This window comes from Amblyraja radiata, chromosome 16 (assembly GCF_010909765.2).
Source record: "Amblyraja radiata isolate CabotCenter1 chromosome 16, sAmbRad1.1.pri, whole genome shotgun sequence".
Lineage (NCBI taxonomy): Eukaryota > Metazoa > Chordata > Chondrichthyes > Rajiformes > Rajidae > Amblyraja > Amblyraja radiata.
Genome location: NC_045971.1, coordinates 4,556,366 through 4,573,207, shown reverse-complemented (window position 1 = coordinate 4,573,207; position 16,842 = coordinate 4,556,366). Strand labels below are relative to the sequence as shown.

The following is a 16,842-nucleotide window of genomic DNA, read 5'->3' as shown; positions in this document are numbered from 1 at the left end:
CTGCCAAACATTTGCCCACTCACCCAGCCTATCCAAGTCACCTTGCAGTCTCCTAGCATCCTCCTCACAGCTAACACTGCCCCCCAGCTTAGTGTCATCCGGAAACTTGGAGATGTTGCCTTCAATTCCCTCATCCAGATCATTAATATAATTTGTAAATAGCTGGGGTCCCAGCACTGAGCCTTGCGGTACCCCACTAGTCACCGACTGCCATTGTGAATAGGACCCGTTTACTCCTACACTTTGCTTCCTGTTTGCCAGCCAGTTCTCTATCCACATCAATACTGAACCCCCAATACCGTGTGCTTTAAGTTTGTATACTAATCTCTTATGTGGGACCTTGTCGAAAGCCTTCTGAAAGTCCAGATACAACACATCCACTGGTTCTCCTCTATCCACTCTACTAGTTACATCCTCGAAAAATTCTATAAGATTCGTCAGACATGATTTACCTTTCGTAAATCCATGCTGACTTTGTCCAATGATTTCACCACTTTCCAAATGTGCTGCTATCCCATCTTTAATAACTGACTCTAGCAGTTTCCCCACTACCGATGTTAGACTAACTGGTCTGTAATTCCCCGTTTTCTCTCTCCCTCCCTTCTTAAAAAGTGGGGTTACGTTTGCTACCCTCCAATCCTCAGGAACTACTCCAGAATCTAATGAGTTTTGAAAAATTATCACTAATGCATCCACTATTTCAGGAGCTACTTCCTTAAGTACTCTGGGATGCAGCCTATCTGGCCCTGGTGATTTATCGGCCTTTAATCCATTCAATTTACCCAACACCACTTCCCGACTAACCTGGATTTCACTCAGTTCCTCTATCTCCTTTGACCCGCGGTCCCCTGCTATTTCCGGCAGATTATTTATGTCTTCCTTAGTGAAGACGGAACCAAAGTAGTTATTCAATTGGTCCGCCATATCCTTGTTCCCCATGATCAACTCACCTGTTTCTGACTGCAAGGGACCTACATTTGTTTTAACTAATCTCTTTCTCTTCACATATCTATAAAAACTTTTGCAGTCAGTTTTTATGTTCCCTGCCAGTTTTTTTCATAATCTATTTTCCCTTTCCTAATTAAGCCCTTTGTCCTCCTCTGCAGGTCTCTGAATTTCTCCCAGTCCTCTGGTATGCTGCTTTTTCTGGCTAATTTGTACGCATCATCTTTTGCTTTGATACCATCCCTGATTTCCCTTGTTATCCACGGATGCACTACCTTCCCTGATTTATTCTTTTGCCAAACTGGGATGAACAATTTTTGTAGTTCATCCATGCAGTCTTTAAATACCTTCCATTGCATATCCACCGTCAACCCTTTTAGAACTAATTGCCAGTCAATCTTGGCCAATTCACGTCTCATACCCTCAAAGTTACCTTTCTTTAAGTTCAGAACCGTTGTTTCTGAATTAACAATGTCACTCTCCATCCTAATGAAGAACTCAACCATATTATGGTCACTCTTGCCCAAGGGGGCACGCACAACAAGTCTGCTAACTAACCCTTCCTCATTACTCAATACCCAGTCTAGAATAGCCTGCTCTCTCGTTGGTTCCTCTACATGTTGGTTTAGATAACTATCCCGCATACATTCCAAGAAATCCTCTTCCTCAGCACCCCTGCCAATTTGATTCACCCAATCTATATGTAGATTGAAGTCACCCATTATAACTGTTTTGCCTTTGTTGCACGCATTTCTAATTTCCTGTTTGATGCCATCCCCAACTTCACTACTACTGCTAGGTGGCCTGTACACAACACCCACCAGCGTTTTCTGCCCCTTAGTGTTTCGCAGTTCTACCCATACCGATTCCACATCCTCCAAGCTAATGTCCTTCCTTTCTATTGCGTTAATCTCCTCTCTAACCAGCAACGCTACTCCACCACCTTTTCCTTTCTCTCTATCCCTCCTGAATATTGAATATCCCTGGATGTTCAGCTCCCAGCCTTGGTCACCCTGGAGCCATGTCTCCGTGATCCCGACTATATCATAATCATTAATAGCTATCTGCACGTTCAACTCATCCACCTTATTACGAATGCTCCTTGCATTGAGACACAAAGCCTTCAGGCTTGTTTTTACAACGCTCTTACCCCTTATAAAATTATGTTGAAAAGTGGCCCTTTTTGATTTTTGCCCTGGAATTTTGCCCTGGATTTGTCTGCCTGCCACTTTTACTTTTCACCTTGCTACCTATTGCTTCCGCCCAAACCCTTAACAATCTTATATGTTTCAATGAGAGCCCCTCTCATCCTTCTAAACTCCAGAGTGTACAAGCCCAGCCGTTCCATTCTCTCAGCATATGACAGTCCCGCCATCTCGCGAATTAACCTTGTAAACCTACGCTGCACTCCCTCAATAGCAAGAATGTCCATCCTCAAATTAGGGGACCAAAACTGCACACAATACTCCAGGTGTGGTCTCACTAGGGCCCTGTACAACTGCAGAAGGACCTCTTTGCTTCTATATTCGACTTCTCTTGTTATAAAGGCCAACATGCCATTTGCTTTCTTCGCTGCCTGCTGTACCTGCATGCTAACTTTCATAGACTGAACAAGGACCCCCAGATCCCGTTGTACTTCCCCTTTTCCCAACTTCACGCCATTTAGATAGTAATCTGTCTTCCTGTTTTTGCTACCATAACCTCACATTTATCCGCATTAAACTTCATCTGCCCACTCCCCCAACCTGTCCAAGTCACCCTACATTCTCATAACATCCTACTCACAGTTCACACTGCCACCCAACTTTGTGTCATCTGCAAATTTGCTAATGTTTGAATCCCTTCATCCAAATAATTGATGTATATCAAGTCCAAGTCATTTCCTCGTGTCAGCGGGCATATGGAACTAGGTTAGATGGGACATCATGGTCTACTGGGATGATTGGGCCGAAGGCCTGTTTCCGTGCTATACGACTGTATGATTCTATAATACCATGCCATGAACTGGTGCAGAAGAGATTGACCAAGATAGGCTTGATGTATAAGGGGAGGTTGGATAGGCTGGGACTTGTTATTATCTTTGCAGCATTGGAGGCTGTGGGGTGGCCTTGTTGAGGTGTACTTGAGGGGCATGAATAAAGTGAATGCTCAGTCTTCCCTCCCCCCCCCCCCCCTTCCCAAGGTGAAGGATTCTCCAACTAGAGACCATAGGCTTAAGGTGAGGGGTGAAATAATAAAGAGGGGACTCAGTACAAATTTTTCGTTCAGAGTTGTCTGTAGCTGGAGTTGCCAGAAGAAGCTATGGAAGCTGATATTATGGTTTTTGAAAGCCACTTGAACAGATATGGATAGGAAGGATTTTGCGGACTATGAGCCAAATGCAGGGAAATCTGACTAACCCAGTATGCCAACTTGGTCTGCGTGGACAATGTGGGCTGAAGGGCCTGTTTCCATGCTGTACAGCACAATGACAGAGCATGGAATAGCGTGTCTATTCACGAATCTTGGACAGGCAAATGAAAAACAGCTTGTCCATCGATAATAACTGAGTAAGTCAGGTCTGGGCACCACAATCTTGGCTGGAATAGGAAGTTACACTTTACTGATACTTTTGTGCCTGGCAGAGAACATATTTGTGGTATTTTTCCAGTGCTTTGAGGTGCCTTCTAAAAGTAATCTATGGTTCACAAGCATAGAGAGCACTACTACCACTCACCCCACCATGTCCATGCAGACCTTTTGATCAAGCAACTGAACCATCCTATCAACAACTAGAGGAGAGTGCTCCTGAGCTACCATCTACCTCATTGGAGACCCTTTACTCAGTCTTTACCTTGCATTATACGGTATTTATTTTATTCTGTACACTGGACGGCTTGATTATAATCTTGTATGGTCTTTCCGCTGACTGGATAGCGTGCACCAAAGCTTTTCACTGTACCTCGATACACGTGACAATTAAGCTAAACTAAAACCTTTTTATTCATCTACACTAATCCTATGGGACCTTATCCTGTGGCCAATAATTTCAGATATCAACTGCTACAGATGTTTAATAAAACAAAACTTACCGTAAGATTAACTTTAAAACTCCCACTCACCCAAAAAACATATGCTCTCTTGGTTTCGTTACTTTTCTCTACCTTATCTGTCTTTTATGACCTGTATCCCAATGGATCTTGTGTTCTTAGTTTCTAGTCTTGACTCAAACATCCTTTTCCTTATTTGGCCACAGGTTCTCCCAAACATTGAATTCTTCGTTCTTCAACCTGTTCAACTGCAGGTTAGATCATTGAGGGTGATTAAAGAGGGAGATAAATGTTTGGGAAATTGAGGTCAGGGGCAGATCAGCAGTGTTGACATCAAATGGCAGGGTAAGCTTGAGGGGCCGAGTGGCCTAGTTCTGGTTTCATCTTGCATTCTACGTCGAATGATCTATTCAAAGAGGAGGAAGACACACATCTTGATAGCCAGGGCAATCCCTGTAGTGAGCCAATGTGTTTTAAACAACTTAATTACTATTGGAGTTATTGTGTGTTGCATAGATTGGCCACTGCTTGTCCTATATTGCAAAGTAATTACACTTCAAGCACTCAATGAGCCATAAAACACTATGAGAACAACAGGATGTGAAATGCATTCTATAAATGAGAGCTGATTTTCTTTGCTTCTCCCTTCACCCAGATATCAAACAAACCATTTATTTTGCAGACTGGCACAGCACACTGGTTCGCCTCAGCGACTGCAGGTTCAAAGCCCGGTCAGGCCAGCAGAGGAAAGAGCAGAGAAAGCTTGGAGGGGGAAGGAGGAACATAGACGGTACAACACACTGACGATGTGGTGGATTCCTCTTCAATCCAAGAAACATTTTTTTGCAATAAACAATTTCAATCTCAAAGATATTCCTGATCTTATCTACCTCGTTGTGGCCCTCTTGCACTTTCTCTGTAGTTGTAACTATATAGTTTACATTCTATTTTCTCTTTTGTACTGGCTGTTGTACTCGTGAAGGGACATTGCACTAATGTGTAGGAAAGAACTGCAGAAGCTGGTTTAAATCAAAGATAGACATAAAATGCTGGTGCAACTCAGCAGGACAGGCATCATCTCTGGAGAGAAGGAATGGGTAACATGATATCCCCGGACATCAGTCTGTAGAAGGGTCTCGGCCCAAAACGTCACGCATTCCTTCTCTCCAGAGATGCTGCCGGTCCTGCTGAGTTACACCAGCATTTTATGTCTATCTTCGACATTGCATTAATATTTGGTACGATTTGCCTGGATAGCACACAAGTTTTTCATTGTATCTCTGGGGTTGAATATATGTCATAAGTTCCTGTGACGCACCAGGAGCCACTTTGGGTTTTAGGTTTATTGTCACTTGTATCACGGTACAATGAAAAGCTTCATTTTGCATGCTATCCCAATCAAATCAGATAGTACTATACATCAATATAATCAAGCCAAACACAAGTACAATAGGTAGAGCAAAGGGGAAGATACAGAGTTCAAAATATATTATTCAGCACTGTGGCATAACAATTCCAGAGACAAAGTCCAATGTTCACAATGAAGTAGAGGTGAATCGGACAGCACCCTAGATTGTGGAAGGACTGTTCAGAAGCTTGATAACTTGGGGGACGAAGCTAATTCCTGTTTTGTGGTGCATACATTCAAGCTGCTGTGTCGTCTGCGTGACGAGAGCGTGGGGGAAATGACCAGAGTGGGAAAGGCTTTTGATTATGTCAGCTGTTTTCCCAAGATTGCATGAAGTGCAACAATTTCATAAATACAAACTGAAGAAGCTTTTCCAGAACTGGAACGCTTGGACAAGAACCCAACGGTCAGGGTGATGATTTCTGGGAAGTGAACATGAAAAATAGCGCAATATTCATCACCACTGTCCGAAACATCATCTTGCAATTCCCAATTGCACTGTTTGGGAGCAATAACGAGGCTAAACTTCCAGAGATCAGGGATTTCATTTCACTTGAAGGACAACACTTGTATACACTACTGCACTTTTACACAAGTCACAAGTATATGAATGAACAGACATGACCCATCATTTCTCATTGCAATGTAATTAAACATACACAGCAATTTATTTGATCAAATAAGCTAATTATCTGAATTTATCTGCTCTACCTTTACACAGAACTTCACATAGATGTTGGCAGAAGAAATTGGACATTTTGCCTATTGGCTTCTAAACAACACAAGACAACTCCAGACCCTAGAGCTATTTACATCACCTTGCATTTGGATCCATCTTTTCCTATTCCTCTCCCACTGGGTGCAATGCAAGCTCGATCTCATTGACTCGCGGATAGCAGAAGGGTGGGAAGAGGTGTAAACATGATTTTAATTGGTTTAACACCCCATCCATCTCATGGTGAGCTAGTTAGGCACTGAGTTCCTTTCAATTATTCAATAGATCAAAACTAGTTTGTGATCAAACTACTTAATAATTAGTCTTAATAATCCTGGTTAATAAAACTCAACCATAATTTAAAAATTCAACAATCAACCTGGCATCAATTGACATTTAGGGTTATAGTCAGAGCATAGAAACAGGGCCTTTAGCCAAAATCATGCGTGCCGATCAAGAGTTCCCGCCCAAGCTAGTCCCATTGCCTGTCTTTGGCCCATATCCTTCTGAACCTTTCCTAGATTCTTGGTTTCTTGGTCCTCCACAATATTCCAAATGGAATTTAAACTGGAGGTGGTGAAGGGAGGGCTTAAGCCAGAAAAGGTTATTGGGAAGAAAGAGCTACTTTAAATTTAGTTGCATCTGGTTGGGTAACTATAGTTGGGTGGAGATTATTCCATGCTTTAATTGTGCGGGGGAAGAACGAATTGCTGTACACATCTGTCTTTGTAGCTGGGATCACAAATTGGATCGAATGCCGTCGTCTGCTCCTAATTGGTTTGGGTTTGGTGTAGGTCTTGTAATCTATGTCGATCAGGTCCATATTAAATCTTGTCCCTCTCACTTTAAACAGATGTCCTCTTGTTTCCAATCTCTCACTGAAAAAACTATTCTCAACATCAATGCACAATGACACGAAAGTTCCTAGAGCATGAAACATTTTCTTAATCACAAATAATTTACCCTCTCCCACGCTACACATCGGGGAAATAGCCAGTGCAACCTCAGTCCAACATAGTTAAAACCTTTTTGCCCATCTCCCCAAACCTTTGAATTCTACCTCTCAGTTCAACTCCACACAGCTAGCATCTTCAACAAACACAGGGGTCCCCAATTAACAGCTGATGTGGATCTTTGGATTTGTCATCATCTTCCACAGTTAACAACCAGGTCCGAGTCATACCACATGGAAACAGGCCCTTTAGCCTACCGTGTCCATGCTGACCATCAACCACCCATTTGCACTAATCCTGCATGTCCTCTCAACATTGTGCCACTCACTTCCACGGTAGTGGCAATTTACAGTGGCCAATTAACCTACCAACTTGAGTGATTAAATTATATCTGTACTTTGGCACCTTGTTCACAAACTGGTGTTCCCAACAATGCAGGACCCCCAAGGACCACAGTGTAAAGTTAGCAGAAACATCATTGCTCAAACATGTGGGGTGAGACTTGAACCCACACAATCTTCAGGATCTGACGTCAGAATGTTACCACCTAAGCCATGGATGACACTCATCAAACGGGCCTTGGCTCCATCTAACAGCCCTGGTGCTCATCAAACGGGCCTTGGCTCCATCAGGTACAGACAAATCAAGAGACTTTGCACTTTGACAATTTTTTTTTTATTAACACCAACTGTATCTTAAAACAAAAAGCACAACGAATATTTCAGGGAAGCAGTTTGACAATTAGTTTGATGACCTTCTCCAAGCAAACTGAAGCCACGTTAAACATCAGATTTTTGTTAAAATCAGGTGCAGCCCATCCCTCCGAATGCTTTATGTATTTTGCAGGATTAGTACAACATGGCTCTCTTGTTTGCAAGTTAATTCTACCATTTACAAAGATGTCTCCCACATACATCCCTCCCCACCCCTCCCAATACACGCCAGTTTGTACTAGTTTTAAGGCTTTCAAAATGGTTATACGTAAGCAGAGGGATCAGGACTTGCTTTTGTTGCTACTCTTCAGCAGTGTTCCCAGGCTAAGGGGTCTTTAACTCACATCAATTTGTTCAAGTATTAAAGTTATATAATTTCTTTTAAAACAATTTCTGTGCTAAATTGTAAATTAACAGTCAAAATGGCCTGGGTATACACACCACAATTCATGCATCCTATTCTCATAATGGTCCCTAGCCCATTTCATTTTAAAATGAAAGCTCATCTAGTACAATGTTTTTATTTATATATCCTATTTTTATTCGACGTGGCTGTTATTGAGATGTTTTTTTTCCTCTTTATGAAGGACATGAATGGTTAAACTGAGGCCTAGAAATAATTAAATAAGAATTAACTCGCCTTGACCAGGGAGGAGGGAAGTAATTACATTACCACAATATAACCAGCAGGTTTGCTTCAGTGTTCTAAGTTGTCACCAATCAAACATTATAAGACCATGCCACTGTCTGCACGCACAATAACACATTTCATTTCAAGTGCCAATAGCTTTATTTGTCTCTCTTAAAAATGAGGTATAAACTACATTCATTTCCAACCACTGTTAATAGGCAACAGGTTCTAGCCATGAAATATACTTTCCAACTCCCCTTCCCGTGGCAAGGCAGTGGGACGATGGTGGCTCAGGGCTCCTCTGATCAGACGGTTAGGTGCGCTGCTTTGCGCTGCAGCAGGTACTGTTGGATGGCTTCCGCGTCGCGCTTCAGCCATGCTCCGTTCAGCAGAATGTTCTCGCAGGACTGTTGGATGGTTCGCTCAGCTGCAGGGGCCGGGTGAGTCTCGAAGAAGCTCTGGAATGGAAGAGAGACGGTGATGGAGAGTGGCTTGCAAACTTGTGATGGACAAAGGCCATAAACAAGCACCATTACTATCGCAGGATAAAGACCAAAACTAGGAAGCTTAATCTGCAGAAACTAGCAACGGGTCGGCAATGAATCTGAATTCAGATCTCCAAACATCACACCATTAATTTAAAAAATGCAAACTTACTGGAACATTATTGTAACCAAATGAAGTGCTCTATTCTCAACAACACAATAACACCAATGGCTGGAACATCTGCTTTCAGTGTTATTGGAGCGAGTAGGTGAGAGTGGACATTGCCAAGAGCCACTGGAGAAACTCCTTACTCGTCAAACAGGATCACTGTCATTGGATCGTGGCTATTCACCAGCTCCTGATACGATTTAACATCTGACTGAAGGAATGACACTTCTGAGCCTCTTCAGGTCAGAGCAGTACTTCTTCACTGCCTCACCCGCTGAGTTACTCCAGCATTTTGTGTCTATCTTCGATTTAAACCAGCATCTGCAGTTCTTTCTTATAGATCACCTTGCATCAAGTCTATCTACTCTCCACATTAGCCGTGACACATGGAATAGAGCAGCTCGAGAAGACGGTGCACAGGACATCATGCAGTGCCACTTCAAAGAGTGGACTCACCAAGTTTGGTTTGAGTCCTACTTATTATCCTTCAATAAATCTAATCTCATAGAACTGAATTTAAAAATTCATTAATGTAAATCGGATATCTTATAGCAAATACAATAAAGAACCTACACATCGTGGTAGTTAATTTGCAATATTCATGACCATCTGTTAACGCTGCAGTCAGAATTTCAAACACTGGGGATTATTCCCCAGGTACATGCAGCAAGACCAGAGCCAGTATTGTGTCATTTCACAAGGTCTCTTTCACCATTGTACAGCATGGAAACAAGCCTTTCGGCCCGAGTCCGTGGCAACCAATGAACATCCTGTGCGCTGGCACTATACACACTAGCCACAATTTACAATTTATAAAAGCCAATTAACCTACATCTTTGGAGTGTGGGAGGAAACTGGAGCACTGGGAGAAAACCCACGCAGGTCACGGGGAAAATGTACAAACTCCATACAGACAGCACCTGTGGTCAGAATCAGACCTGGGTCTCTGGCATTTTAAGGCTGCAACTCTGCGTTGCACCGCCATGCCGCTCTGAAACATTCTGAGTTGCAAACACTTTTTAGCTGGATCAGTCACTAGCTTCTCTGGGATATTGAAACAATTCATAAGTTAGGTATATAATGATCAGAAAAAGTACTGCTGATTACAAGTGGAATAATTTCCAGAGATGGATGCTGTGTGTTGGTATTTGATGAAAAGTAATATTCAGGTTCATGGGGAGAAACACAAGTGTTGGACAGAGAAAACACCTTCATGATGGGGCCCAGTGTCCCCTTGCTAACCCACCACTAATTCTGAAAGATATTCTGATACAATTTTTGATCACACTTATAAGTTTCAATGAAGTGGACATTTATTTTAACTTTGGTCCTGATTTGCGTTGAAGAGTTGCTGCACTTGTCTGGTGAACATATAGCCTCGTTAATCTGGTCTCCAAATCTGAGGAAGGACATTATTGCCATAGAGGGAGTGCAGAGAAGGTTCACCAGACTGATTCCTGGGATGTCAGGACTGTCTTATGAAGAAAGACTGGATAGACTTAGTTTATACTCTCTAGAATTTAGGAGATTGAGAGGGGATCTTATAGAAACTTACAAAATTCTTAAGGGGTTGGACAGGCTAGATGCAGGAAGATTGCTCCCGATGTTGGGGAAGTCCAGGACAAGGGGTCACAGCTTAAGGATAAGGGGGAAATCCTTTAAAACCGAGATGAGAAGAACTTTTTTCACACAGAGAGTGGTGAATCTCTGGAACTCTCTGCCACAGAGGGTAGTCGAGGCCAGTTCATTGGCTATATTTAAGAGGGAGTTAGATGTGGCCCTTGTGGCTAAGGGGATCAGAGGGTATGGAGAGAAGGCAGGTACGGGATACTGAGTTGGATGATCAGCCATGATCATATTGAATGGCGGTGCAGGCTCGAAGGGCCGAATGGCCTACTCCTGCACCCAATTTCTATGTTTCTATGTTAAAGCAAAGGACATCTGTGTTGGAAGAAATCCTCTCTGTACCCAGAGCCTCCACTGAGCTCTCCCAGGTCCCACTTTCCAATCTTTCCCCTCTCGATAGGGCAGCACAGTGGCGCAGCAGTAGAGTTGTTGCCTTGCAGTGCCAGAGACCCGGGTTCGATCCCGACTACGGGTGCTGTCTGTACGGAGTTCGTACGTTCTCCCCGTGACCTGCGTGGGTTTTCTCCGAGATCTTCGGTTTCCTCCCACACTCCAAAGACGTACAGGTATGTAGGTTAATTGGCTTGGTATAAATGTAAATTGTCCCTCGTATGTGTTGGATAGTGTTAATGTGCTGGGATCGCTTGTCTCCATTCTTTAATTTCCCGTCCTTGCTATACTCGTATGTTTGAAGTGGAGAATTGCAACTTGCTTTTGCAATGTGGACTGAAGCCCACAAAGAAATAGATATTGACTGAATATACAGTGGCTTGCAAAAGTTTTCATACCCCTTGAACTTTTCCACATTTTGTCAGGTTACAACCACAAACGTAAATGTATTTTATTGGGATTTTATGTGATAGACCAACACAAAGTGGTGCATAATTGTGAAGTGGAAGGAAAATGATACATGGTTTTCAATTTTTTTTACAAATAAATAAAAAATAAAAAGTGTGGCATGCAAAAGTATTCAGCCCCCCTGAGTCAATACTTTGTAGAACCACCTTTCGCTGCAATTACAGCTGCAAGTCTTTTGGGGTATGTCTCTACCAGCTTTGCACATCTAGAGACTGAAATTTGTGCCCATTCTTCTTTGCAAAATAGCTCAAGCTCAGTCAGATTGGATGGAGAGCGTCTGTGAACAGCAATTTTCAAGTCTTGCCAGAGATTCTCAATTGCATTTAGGTCTGGACTTTGACTGGGCCATTCTAACACATGAATATGCTTTGATCTAAACCATTCCATTGTAGCTCTGACTGTATGTTTAGGGTCGTTGTCCTGCTGGAAGGTGAACCTCCGCCGCAGTCTCAAGTCTTTTGCAGACTCTAACAGATTTTCTTCCAAGATTGCCCTGTATTTGGCTCCATCCATCTTCCCATCAACTCTGACCAGCTTCCCTGTCCCTGCTGAAGAAAAGCATCCCCACAGCATGATGCTGCCACCACCATGTTTCACAGTGGGGATGGTGTGTTCAGGGTGATGTGCAGTGTTAATTTTCCACCACACATAGCGTTTTGCATTTAGGCCAAAAACATCAATTTTGGTCTCATCTGACCAGAGCACCTTCCTCCACATGTTTGCTGTGTCCACCCCACATGGCTTGTGGCAAACTGCAAACGGGACTTCTTATGGCTTTTTTTCAACAATGGCTTTCTTCTTGCCACTCTTCCATAAAGGCCCGATTTGTGGAGTGCATGACTAATAGTTGTCCTCTGGACAGATTCTCCCACCTGAGCTGTGGATCTCTGCAGCTCCTCCAGAGTTACCATGGGCCTCTTGGCTGCTTCTCTGCTCAATGCTCTCCTTGCCCGGCCTGTCAGTTTAGGTGGACGGCCATGTCTTGGTAGGTTTGCAGTTGTGCCATACTCTTTCCATTTTCGGATGATGGATCGAACAGTGCTCTGTGAGATGTTCAAAGCTTGGGATATTTTTTTATAACCTAACCCTGCTTTAAACTTCTCCACAACTTTATCCCTGACCTGTCTGGTATGTTCCTTGGGCTTCATGATACTGTTTGTTCACTTCTTCTTCTTCTTTTCGAGTCTTTGAAGCTGGTTGACTATATGACAGTTTCCCATTCCTTTACACAGTCCTTTGCGTTTTTGTTGAACACTGCAAGATCCTTTGAGCTGCACTGGTTGGGTAGTAGGGGGCAGACAAGGCAGTGCTGCATTGTATGGTCCTCTTCTCCACATTCACAGGTGGTTTGGCCAGTTTCATAGCCCCATCTGGCCATGGCAGCTTTTGAGCGCCCTGTTCCTGTTCTCAGGCGGTTGAGCGTCTTCCACTGGACCCATGGTGCTTCTGAGCCCGGAGGGAGGGCTTCAGAAGGAGGGATACCCATGTCAGTAGGAGGGGGGTCGTCCTCAAGCCTTTTTGTCCATAGTTGGAGTCTGGTTTCTTCCCGTGATGTTATTAGGGGCTGGACATGGCTGAGAAAGCTTCTCCTGGACTTCAGCCGTTGGGCCGGGGGTACACGTCCATAGAGGAGGTGGCGTTCATCACTGGTGTTGAGAACTAATGTTCTCTAACAAACCTCTGAGGCCTTCACAGAACAGCTGTATTTATACTGAGATTAGATTACACACAAATGGACTCTATTTACTAATTAGGTGACTTCTGAAGGCAATTGGTTGCACTGGATTTTATTTAGGGTATCAGAGTAAAGGGGGCTGAATACTTTTGCACGCCACACTTTTCAGTTTTTTATTTGTAAAAAAATGTGAAAACCATGTATCATTTTCCTTCCACTTCATAATTATGCGCCACTTTGTGTTGGTCTATCACATAAAATCCCAATAAAATACATTTACGTTTGTGGTTGTAACGTGACAAAACGTGGAAAAGTTCAAGGGGTATGAATACTTTTGCAAGCCACTGTATCTACTTGCATTCACCTCTGTAGCCAGTACAAAGAAAGAACTTTAAACCCTTGAGAGTGCAGAATCAAAATGATCCAGCACGGGCCTTTTCAGCCCATCTTATCCATGCCGACTGTGATGCCTATCTATGCCGATCTATGCTAAACTTATTTGCCTGAATTCTGAACCTCTCCAAATGCATGTTAATCAAATCAAGATGGCGAAGGAGATAAGATCTGAATTAGAAATCCTTGGTACAAAAAAAGAACAAGACTCAATTGTCTCAGTTTCCTTGGTTACATTCAGATCCAAGAGAAACAATTTCCCCTCCAACAGTGGACAGTCCATGTCAATGCCCATGGCTGAAACAATGTGGTCTCGGGAGAACTTTCAGTTAGGCCACATGGACATCATTTCACACAAGGTGCTTTTGGAGGGCAGTTCTGCATACAAGAATGTATTTGTCTGAAATCTTGGGTATTTTGTGATAAAGGTGTTCCTGCAAGATGTTTGAGTGGCTGAACAATGGAATGATCCAAACACACCATATCAATAGGAAAATTTGGTTCCTTATTTCCTGTTTTTCCCACATCCCCGCTACATTAGAACCAAATCCTACTCGTACACTGTTCCACAAAAAATAGCCACCTACCATTGCGCTCAAAGTGCCTAAATTCTAGAATAATGATCGAGAGCTAGAAAAAAAGAGAATCCTCCTTTACTTCAGTCTGAAGAAGGGTCCTGACCTGAAATGTAGTCTGTCCATTCACTTCTCAGATGCTGCCTGACCTACTGAGCCTCTAGCACTTTGTGTTTTGATAAGATTCCAACATCTACAATTCCTCATCTCCAGTCGGTTTCTGTTTACTGCTTCCCCACTGGCAACATTTCTCACCTAATTATACATTTCACGGTATGGAAGAAGTTGATTATTCAACTTCCGATGAAAAGAATTTAGTCCCTTTTTAAAATCACATGGAATATGGGGTGCACTGTCATTAATATTGGCACATAACCCACATCCTTAACAGCTCTTGAAAACTAGGTGGGTGATTAGTTACTGGTGTCAGTCAGAAGGCACCTTCAGAGGAGAGGGGGGAGAAGCAATGAGTAAGAGTTTGTTGAATATGGTAATTCTGTGAGCGAGAAACAAAATGGATGACGTTTTCTGGTTTTGCAGTTGAAGGTGAAGTGAAAGGGTGTGGTATAGAAAGAAAAAAGAAAATTAAATTCAGATGCATAAAACACCTCCAAAATGCAGAGGACAATGAGGTATGAGATGGGAAATGGGAAGAATGTACATGTTGGTACATTCTAAATGTTAGTTCCCAGTCTGGTGGCGAATGGTCTAGTATGCTCAGAAGTTCATATTAAGTACTAGAATTAGGCCATTCGGCCCATCAAAACTACTCCAGCATTCAATCATGGCCGATCTATCTGTCCCTCTCAACCCCATTCTCCTGCCTTCTCCCCATAACTCCTGACACCCGTACTAATCAAGAATCTGTCAATCTCTACCTTGGCCTTGGCTTCCACAATCTCCACCTTGGCCTCCACAGCCGGCTGTGGCAATGAATTCCACAGATTCACCACCCTCTGATTGAAGAAATTCCTCCTCATCTCCTTTCTAAAGGTACGTCCTTTCATTCTGAGGCAAAGGCCTCTGGTCTTAGACTCTCCCACCAGTGGAAACATCCTCCCCATCCAGGCCTTTCACTATTCGGTAAGTTTCAATGAGGTCCCTCCCCGTCCTAAACTCCAGCGAATACAGGCCCAGTGCCGTCAAATGCTCATCATATGTTAATATCCATTATATTTATAACGTATATGTAAATGATAAATATGGGTGAAAAGCAGTTGAGATGGCTGAACGTGCAGGTCTGTGGTAATCAAGTCACTTACACACTACAGAACTCTGCCCTTGGCACTCGCGCACCATCCAACAAAACACAGCCGCAAAAGCAATTAAGCCGATTTTACACTAAATATTTTCCTTTATGAATGGTTTACAGAAGCAAGTAAAACATCTCACGTAAAGTGCCTCTGGGAAACTGGAGAAAAATCAATAAGCAATTAATGGGGCTATTAATCACTTAGCAGGCTCAGTAATTCCCCTTTAGTTGAAGCTATTAATTCTGTTACAAGACAATGAAATAACTACAGTCCCTCACCTCTTTTCACAACTGGAGTAGAATGATCCACATTACAATCTGCAGGGTGGTCTGAATACACAGCAACCGCAGGTTTTTAAAAAGCTTGAGATAGGAATATTTCTTTACTTAGTTAGTCCTCTGTAGTCTCTTTTAGTTAATTAACAACCCGCCACCCTTTTAACTGGAGAGGCATTCCTCACAAATTGTCTTTTATTATCCATGTGCATTAACTAGCTTTAAAAAAAATATATATAAAAAGGTTTCCATGTGGAAGATCTCCTACAAGGACAAACAGCCTGAACAGGCGGGTGAATACCAACAGGCAAGCAAATGTTTTTGTACTCCCAACCACAAATTAGTCATGCAGCACGGATACAAAATGCCCCATCTAATCTAATCCCATTTGCCCATATTTGGTCCATAACCCTTTAAACCTTTCCTATCCATTTACCTGTCCAGATGCTTTTTAAATGTTGTTATTGTACCTGCCTCAATTACCTGCTCTGGCAACTCATTCCATATACCCACCATCCTGTGTGTGGAAAACATTGCTCCTCAGATTCCTATTAAATCTTTCCCCTCTCACCTTAAACATATGTCATCGGATTCTTGATTCCCCAACACTGGGTAAAAGACTTATCTATGCCCCTCATGATTTTATACACCCTTTAGCCTCCTGCACTCCAAGGAATGAAGTCCTGGCTTGCCCAATCGCTCCTTAGAGCTCAGGGCCCACGAGTCCTGGCAAATCTTCTCTGCTCTCTTTCCACATTAATGACATTCTTCCGATAGCAGGCTGACCAAGACTGAACGCAATACTCCAAATGCAGCCTCGCCATTGTCTTGTACAACTATAACACAAGGTCCCAACATCTATACTCAATACCCTGACTGATGAAGACTAAAGCCCAAAAACCTTCTTTACCACCCTATCTACCTGTGACGTCACTTTCAGGGGACTGTGCATCTATGCTACGAGATCCTTCTGCTCTAAAGCACACTGCAGGGCCTTGCCATTCACTGTGAAGGTCGTGCCCTGATCTGACATCTCAAAATGCCACACCCCACACTTATCTACATTCAACCCCATTAGCTGTTCTTCAGTCCATTTGCCCAGCTGATCGAGAACCCGTTGTATTGATGGTCCTGAGAAC

General features: G+C 43.0%; 1 protein-coding gene across 2 annotated transcripts in view; it reads right to left on the bottom strand.

Annotated features, from left to right (window-relative positions):
* Positions 1–7,706: 7,706 nt before the first annotated feature.
* The window catches only part of npepps (aminopeptidase puromycin sensitive), a 159,183-nt gene continuing 150,047 nt past the window's right edge, over positions 7,707–16,842 (bottom strand). For both annotated transcript variants that reach the window (XM_033034924.1, XM_033034925.1), the window contains exon 23: positions 7,707–8,852. In XM_033034924.1, coding sequence (XP_032890815.1) covers positions 8,700–8,852 — 153 coding nt within the window. In that variant the 3' untranslated portion in view covers positions 7,707–8,699. The remainder of the gene's footprint in view (positions 8,853–16,842) is intronic.